The sequence below is a fragment of the Etheostoma spectabile genome, chromosome 4 (genome assembly GCF_008692095.1).
Source record: "Etheostoma spectabile isolate EspeVRDwgs_2016 chromosome 4, UIUC_Espe_1.0, whole genome shotgun sequence".
Classification (NCBI taxonomy): domain Eukaryota; kingdom Metazoa; phylum Chordata; class Actinopteri; order Perciformes; family Percidae; genus Etheostoma; species Etheostoma spectabile.
The window spans coordinates 36,838,364-36,846,717 of NC_045736.1; the positions used below are offsets into that span (position 1 = coordinate 36,838,364).

At 41.1% G+C, this 8,354-nt stretch overlaps 1 protein-coding gene across 2 annotated transcripts in view; it reads left to right on the plus strand.

The window, feature by feature from the left end:
* Positions 1-1,290: 1,290 nt before the first annotated feature.
* The window catches only part of rem1 (RAS (RAD and GEM)-like GTP-binding 1), a 12,735-nt gene continuing 5,671 nt past the window's right edge, over positions 1,291-8,354 (plus strand). The window contains exons 1-2 of one of the 2 annotated variants that reach the window (XM_032514806.1): positions 1,291-1,500; positions 3,346-3,743. In XM_032514806.1, coding sequence (XP_032370697.1) covers positions 3,380-3,743 — 364 coding nt within the window. In that variant the 5' untranslated portion in view covers positions 1,291-1,500; positions 3,346-3,379. The remainder of the gene's footprint in view (positions 1,501-3,345; positions 3,744-8,354) is intronic. The other variant, XM_032514805.1, reaches the window with a different exon arrangement.

Below are 8,354 nucleotides of genomic sequence, written 5' to 3' on the forward strand. Positions count from 1 at the left end.
AATCAATCATCACCAAATTTCTGTTTTTCTGACAGTGTTCAGTGGTTTTGAGGAGCAAAACGAGAGAGAGATTTGGTAATCATTGATCATTGTTGTAGGTACTAGCCTACATTAAACCACGTTAAGCTAAAATTGGAAATATCGGGATTCCGATGTGGAACCCGAGGGGGAAGAGAGGAGAGAAGATACTTGAGAGGGAAGAGTTATAACAGCCAGGTAGATTGCTGCTTTGTTACACAGCTGATTTTTAACCTGCCTCGAAACTATTCAGCAAGAACATATTCTAACAGAAACAGGGGGACTTTACTGATCCTTCAACAGCTAAACTGGTATGTAAATGTGTTGTATTTATATAGCGCTTTTCTAGTCTTAACAACTACTCAAAGCGCTTTTACATCATACACGATACATTCACCATTCACACACATTCACACACTGTGGCCGGGGCTGCCATACAAGGTGTCACCTGCTCATCAGATAAACACTCACACACATTCACACTCTGATGCACAGCACCGGGGGCAACTCGGGGTTCAGTGTCTTGCCCAAGGACACTTCGACAAGGACTGCAGGGCCAGGGATTGAACCCCCGAACTTCCAATTGGCAGACAACCGCTCTACCACTGAGCCACAGCCGCTATCTTTTTTCCAGATAGTCATTCACAATCTAGCTAGTCTATATCCTTGATACTTACTAAAAACATTTATTTTTTGCAGAACTAATGAGTTTTAACCTTGCACAATAATGTTGTTGCACTATTTATACATATTTTAAATTGATGTTTTTACCTTGCTTTTATAATATTACCTGTAGCACTTTGAGGTTTGTCTTAAATGCAAAGTGCATTACAAATAAAATGTTATTTTTAGTATTATTATTAACTTTTATGGTGAACTGCTCCTCAGATCTCTGCAGGGTAAATTGAGACAAATTGACACACACACACACACACACACACCCCTCCCCCCTTCCGGTGTCCGGCCACGTGACCTTATTTCTGAAAGAATCTTGACTAGAAAGCTCATCCTTGATCTGACTTTAGGCCCTGTTGAAAAAAAATAACACATTATTCTATAATATTTGATATGGAAACTAGTCCATCCTGACTGAACTGTTTCATGAAGCCAAACAGGAAGTGACCAACATGTTCCCTAAACCAACTCAACCCTTCACACTGATAACCCCCCCCCCCACACACACACACACACACACACACCACCACACACACACTAACACTCCCTCTACAGTTATCTGTTTCTCCTCTGCTGTCGCTCTGACACACTCACACACACACACACACACACACACACACACACACACACACACAGAGGGAGGGAGGGAGGGAGGTAGATAACTCTGTGATTCCACTGCTGAATTTTTAACGCTGTTGTGGAACTTTGTTTTCCAGGCGGGTTACTGTGGAACCAGGGTACTGTTACACTGAAAGAGACAGCGAGACTGAGGCTGCAGGGACACTGGACCGTTCATGGGGGTGCACGGTAAGTCACTCTACTGTATCTATCTATTGCTCACACTCTTACAAAAGAATCATGTCGTCCTAATGTCTGGAACCAAATATATCAGCACATATTTTTCAGCCATTTAACATCCAAAAACCTTTATTTTACAATTAATATCATGTGTTACATTTACATATAGGAACAGTTCGGGACTTTTCCCATGGCATCGGTAAAAAAGGTTTTCATACATTACACATGTGAATTTGAAAATGGAAATAACACATTTCTCGTAGTTTTTTTTGTTTTTACTTCACTAAAAGCGTCTGACATGATGTAGTTCGCTGACTCTTTTCAACTATTGCAGTGTATACTGTGTGATATTTTACTGTAGATGAGAAACTTGAACTTTGACCTCCTGACGGTCTAGTGCTTGTAGTTCTGTGGATTTACAAGGAGAAATTATTAAATAGAGAGTCATTTTGCAGGATTTTTAAGCTGGTATTGTTCCCCCAAAATAACTAACTGGTTCACTAACTACGCACAAAGACAGGAGCACTGAGCTGGTCTAACTCGCCCTCACTATCTGACTATTGTACTTGGCACCTTTAAACTCTTGAATTATTCATTGTAGGAGGTTTGTTTGTGTGTCTGTGCTCTCTTATGCATACTAGAGATCCTCATGGGTCCATTCAGTTTCTATTAACCAGGGTTCAATTTGGGACTCAAGTTCCAAATCATCATCGTTTTTAATGTTTTAAAAAAAAATTATGTTTAGAGTTAATTAACCTGAATCTGTCTATATTGTTAATTGTAAAAAAAAAAAAAAAAAACACAGACAATTTTATTTAAAAAGAAAGATATCACATAAATGTGATAACGTGTCATAAAATAACACTGTAGGTTTGTCTAATCCGACTAAAAGTAACTTTACAGCACAATACTAAGCATGCTCAGTGTCATCATATATGTAAAGGGATGGGCTCTCAGTGTAAATGCTGTATTGGAAAAAATATCCTCTGTTACTCTGTTCTATCATATTATCTTTCTTACAGTTTCCATGACACCTATCAACCAGGAATAACTTTATTTTATCTTTTCTGCCAGCCTTGGGATTTCTTTTTTTGTACTAAAGTCACTGTTGGATCAGAGGTTTAAGAAGCCTGAGAATTTAGTGATGAACAAATGAAAATCTTTTCCTCAAGACTTCTCTGCGGTCAAATTGTCGCCACCAAAGCTTTTCTTCGGTTAATGCCAGAATCCCATTGGACGAAAGGATAATCTTTTTTAACAAAAAATGTCTTAAAACTGAGACATGATGTTGTACTTGCCCTTTTATTGTGTTAACCCTGTGAGTTCAGCCCAATTAGGTTGAAAGTTTCCAGTCTGTTGCACCTGTAGCCACACCCAACAGTGATGTCACAGTGTACTGACACACCTTGGAGTACACTTCTACATCGCAGTGTCTACTTTGTCTTAGAAAATGGACAAAAAATTCAAAAAAAGGCATCATGTTTTATCTTTTCATAGAGACTGATATTAAATTAGAGGGGTTTCGTTGTTGTAAATGGTCTGTTCTTATATTATGTTTTCTAGTCTCAACAACTACAGGAACCTTCACCATTCACACGCACACTTTAGGGGCTTGCCCATGGACACTGACATGGGTCTGCAGGGCCAGGGATTGAACCACCAACATTCAAATTGGCAGGCGACCACTCCCCTACTGAGTCACAGCCACCCATTCTGTTCAACCATGTTAAAGACTTCAGAGTGATGTAGGCATGGCGTATTTTTACGCCCTGGTTCCTTCGACAAAAAGCCAGTGATATTTTTTGGGAACAAGACTTTATTCTAAAACCTAAGTCCTCCTGTCTCCTCCCCCAGGTCTGTCCTGTCCTGATGCCGTTACCATAGCAAAATGACCCTAAACACCCAGAGAGAGAAGAAGCCCCTGCGGCGGCGAGGCAGCACGCCGGTTCCTCCCACCCATTTCTACCAGCACCCGTCCTGGACTCGGGACCTTCAGGACCTTCAGGACCTTCAGGACCCCAAGCAGCCGCGCCCCCAGCGCAGCCACCCTCCTCTGGGACAATCGGCGTCCTACCACCCTGGAGACAAGTCACTCCACTACCGCGCCCAGTGGAGTTCGGACTCGGACGACGACTCGCAAAGCGACTCAGATTGTGTTTACAGAGTGGTGTTGCTAGGGGACCATGGCGTCGGAAAGACCAGCCTCGCAGGAATCTTTGCTGGGATCACAGAGAAAGAGGAACAACCTGGAGGTGGGATGTTATATTTGGTTCTCCGACTAGTTCAACCCTTAATACTTAATGTTCTCTTAAACAAATAGTTTATACTTTGAAATAGAGCATATACTCTATACTAGTGATGGCCAAATGAAGCTTTATGAACCAGTGTCTTTCTTTTCTGAGCCCACTAGATGGCGCACTCTGTTTAACAAAGTGTTGAGAATACACTGAACTGCAATGCCTTAGGCCAGGGGTCTTCAACAGGGGGTCCGCGACCCCTAGGGGGTCCGCGGAGGTACTGCATGGGGGTCGCGAAAGTTTTTGTTGATTAGACTTTTTTTTATATTCCCCGCCCCCCCCTGCATTTTTTCCACTAATTGAAATGTCTTAAATACACATTAACATGAATTCAACACACTGTAGTAAACTGATAAATGGAGGCAGAAGATGTCTTTCAGTCATCAATGCACACATGGCACCATAGGACCAGTTTGATATAACACATTTTATACAATATATAAATTAGGGGTCCCCTCCATCTCGCCATCAGTTTGGGGGTCCTTGGCCTGGAAAACGTTGAAGACCCCTGCCTAAGGCATTTCTCTTAAAACCAGAGCGCCATCTAGTGGGCTCAAAAATAAAGACCACTGGTTCACGAACTTCATTTGGCCATCACTACTCTATACACATACTAGAAATAAGTCTATCTTCAAAACATGCTTCTATGTGAGGTTACAGTGAGTTTATGTAACTCTTAAAAGACAACAAATAATTCTTAATGAGAGTTTAGCAGGGAGCTCCATGGAGCTAACTATTGTTAATTGTTAAAGTCAGAGAACTTCATATATAAACTTCTAATAACTCGACATTCTGCAAGGAACAAGCTGCTTATAAACTACTTAGTTTATAAAGTAGTGATCGAACCATTTGGCAAAGTTATCAATGATGTTAGCATGTTGGCTAACACTTACAATACCATGGGACGTTTATGACACATTGTTTCAGCTGTGCTTTCAAATATGCTGTCATTGTGCAAACCGGACACAAAAGAGCCGCTTCACTACACTTGTTACATTACAGAGTACAAATAAATGTAAACAAAGCGGTGGGCCAGAAATGCAATGATGTAGTTTCCCCCTTCTAGGCTAATGTTTGAAATCCCTCTAGTGGACAGAGCGTATACCAACAATGACCTGCTGACAGCAATGCATAGCCTGATTAGTGTAGTAAACTATGATAACTGGCTACATTTAGCATTAATATTCAAATTAGATTTGAACATTAAAAATCCTACTGAGGGTAATGTCTAGCGTACCTGGTAGAGTGTGGCCCCCATGTAGGCTGGTCCTTGGCACGCTGTCTAATAAAATATGTCTAATATGTATATATTTTTATTACAATATTATATAGGTATATTATATATATATTATTAGACAGCGTTGCCAGGACTCAGCCTACATGGGGCGCACACTCTACCAGGTAAGCTAGACATTGCCCCTCAATATGATTTTTAATATTCAAATTAGATATTACCATTCATTTTTCCTGGACCGACTGGTGGCACACAACAACCATTTAATGTTTTATATATTATACAAATATATATATACATATATATATATATAATATTATATATATATATATATATATATATATATTATATATATATTATATATATAGATTAGGAAGATTGACAGCTCTAATTGATACTGCTGTATATCTGCAGTGGCAGGTTATTTAAAAGTAGAAATAGAAGAGAAAAGAAAAGATTAACACCTGATCTTGTTGGCTTTACAATGTCTTATTTATAAGGCTCTGTGGCCGCTAGAGAATTTTTAGTTGCAGGTGGCCAACCTGATAGGATGTATTAAATGAAAGTTTGACATTAGGGGAACTATGCTCAACTCTTGCCATAACATACTGTAGATTTAAGATTGATCACTCTTCTCTGAATCACTGGGGAACACGTCAATGTTTTTCACCATGGTTCATTTTGTGTGGTTGTAGCTTTCATACTCGGACCAGGGGCCTGTTGCACGAAACTAGGATAAGGGATTAAGCCGGGATATTCAAGTTAACCTGGATGAATTTAGCTTTGACTCGGTTGCACGAAACCAGATTGAATTAAGCCCAGCCAAGTTACCATGGAGATTTATTCTTTGCGGCTAGCCTGGTCCAGAGCAGGCTAACAGCCGGGCTAAGATTAATCCTGGAGTCTCTTGTGTCAATCAGCTGCCGCTCTGATCCGAAATAAACGTGTTTAACAGTTATTCATTGTCTTCTGCATGTGTTCGCTTTATTTTTTATTAACAGCCATTAGCCTACTTGTCACTATTGTTGTCGCGAGTTTGATTTAGACCCTACTACAGTTGTTTAATGTTAGAAATGGTTGCACTGGCACCCTGATGCGGAGTGGGACTTTTCCGGTGGGACGGTAGTGGTCGAGCGCTGCCTGGCGAGCGGCTGTTGCCCGGTGGCCGCTGCCGTGGCCGGTGGCTGCGGCCGGTGGCCGCTGCCCGACGGCAGACCTGTGGTCGCGTCAGTGTCCACTCTCTCTGTAAAAGTAGAGATGATTGGTCCAGCTTCAGGTTACAGGACGCGCTCCGGAGATTAAGTTTGACATATTATGTAGCAATATTCCAAGATGATATAATTGCAACTGGTCAAGACCAGTTGGTTTAAATCAAACTCGCGACAATAGTGACAAGTAGGCTAATGGATGTTAATAAAATAAAGCAAACACATGCAGAAGACATGAATAAACACTTTATTTCGGATCAGACGGCACTGATTTGACACATGAGACTCCAGGATTCATCTTAGCCCGCTGTTAGCCTGCTCTGACCAGGCTAGCCGCAAAGATAAATCTCCATGGTTACTTGGCTGGGCTTAATTCAATCTGGTTTCGTGCAACCGAGTCAAAGCTAAATTCATCCAGGATAACTTGAATATCCTGGCTTAATCCCTTATCCTAGTTTCGTGCAACAGGCCCCTGGCTTGACATAGCTCCACCTGTTAATCCTGGCTCGGCCGTGCAACCGATTAAGCCGCGATGAGCAGATCACACTAAGTCAAGCTCGCTTTTTCACTTATCCTGGATATCTTTATTCTACTTTCGTGCAACAGGCCCCTGAAAGCTCCGTGGTCAGCTTCTGTGTCTGATTGTGTTTTGACATAAAAACCTTGACTGACCTGACATCATTGACCCGCTCCCGTGTCACGTGTTAATTGGCCTGGGGCCATGATTGACAACCTGTATTGATCCAATGAGAGTCTGACGTGGTGTAGGGGGCAGAGCCTGTCAATGTTAATTTCCAGTTGACTGAGCTCCACTTTAGTTTTACATGCTGTTGTTGTTGTTGTTGTTGTTGTGACTCAGGGGCTGTTGTTTCCTTCATGTTATTACTGTGATGTAATTGGGGTTGGTTATGGTTTGTCTCTCTATGATCCCAACATAAGAGCAGCTTGTGATTTGTTTTTGGTCCTCCATGTTGGTTATTTATTTTAGCAATGCTCACAGGATGGCTCTAGGGATGAAGAGATTCGTCTGTCAGTCCACCACTTTGGTCCAGACTGAAGAATCTCAACATCTCAACTGTCGGATAGATGTGCACAGGTTTTACTGTGTCCAACACTTGGTTTTATTTATGACCAAAAACATGCAAAACATTAACATTCCCATCAGCCTCAGTGGTGTTTGTGTTTGTGTGTGTGTGTGTGTGTGTGTGTGTGTGTGTGTGTGTGTGTGGTGTGTGTGTGTGTGTGTGTGTGGTGGTGTGTGGTGTGTGTGTGTGTGTGTGTTAGTGCAATTAGTGAGTTTGCATCTAGCATGCTACCCTGGAAGCAACATTATTGTGTAGCGTTATTGTTGTGAGCATGTTATCATGCTGATGTTGGCTTCAGTTTACAGCACCGCTGTGCCCAAGCCATGGACTATATTAAAAATGATATACATTAGTGATGTTACCCATTGTTTTGTGGACTGCAGTTTTGAAGCCAGGAGTGACCATATTGAAGTGGCGGAGCGTAGTGGACAATGTTGTGTATCGTTTCAATGGCACTAACCTAAACGCACTAAGCTAAATGCGCTAAACTAACAGTGATTTTCAACCTTTCTGAAAATAAAGGGGACCATAATTTCCAAAATGAAACTCATGCTGTATTGAAGAAGACTTGACGCTAGCAATTAGGCTGTGAACCCATTTTAACAATGTTCACTGATTAATAAATCATTTTGTCATCATATCCAGCAATCAATATTGTTTGTGTCTGTTACAGAGGACATACAGCGGACACTGACAGTAGATGGAGAGGAAACCACACTCATCGTCATGGATACCTGGGAGAACGACAAACGTTACTGTGTGTGTGTGTGTGTGTGTTGTGTGTGTGTTTTGTGTGTGTGTGTGTGTGTGTGTGTGTAATATCTTTTGACCTGAGATCTTATTTTCAATTGGATAAATGCTATGGAAATGTTCTGGAAAACCAGTCATCTTTAAGTGTAAAAGTTATTGAACTTTTATAACAATAAATCAGAGTACGGAAGACGCATGCTGTTTTTTTATTTTGTTTTTCAAAGTAAAATTATTAAAAATGGGTGTCTAGAAGGAAATGGTCACCTTTCCATACAGTTTATAATCACCG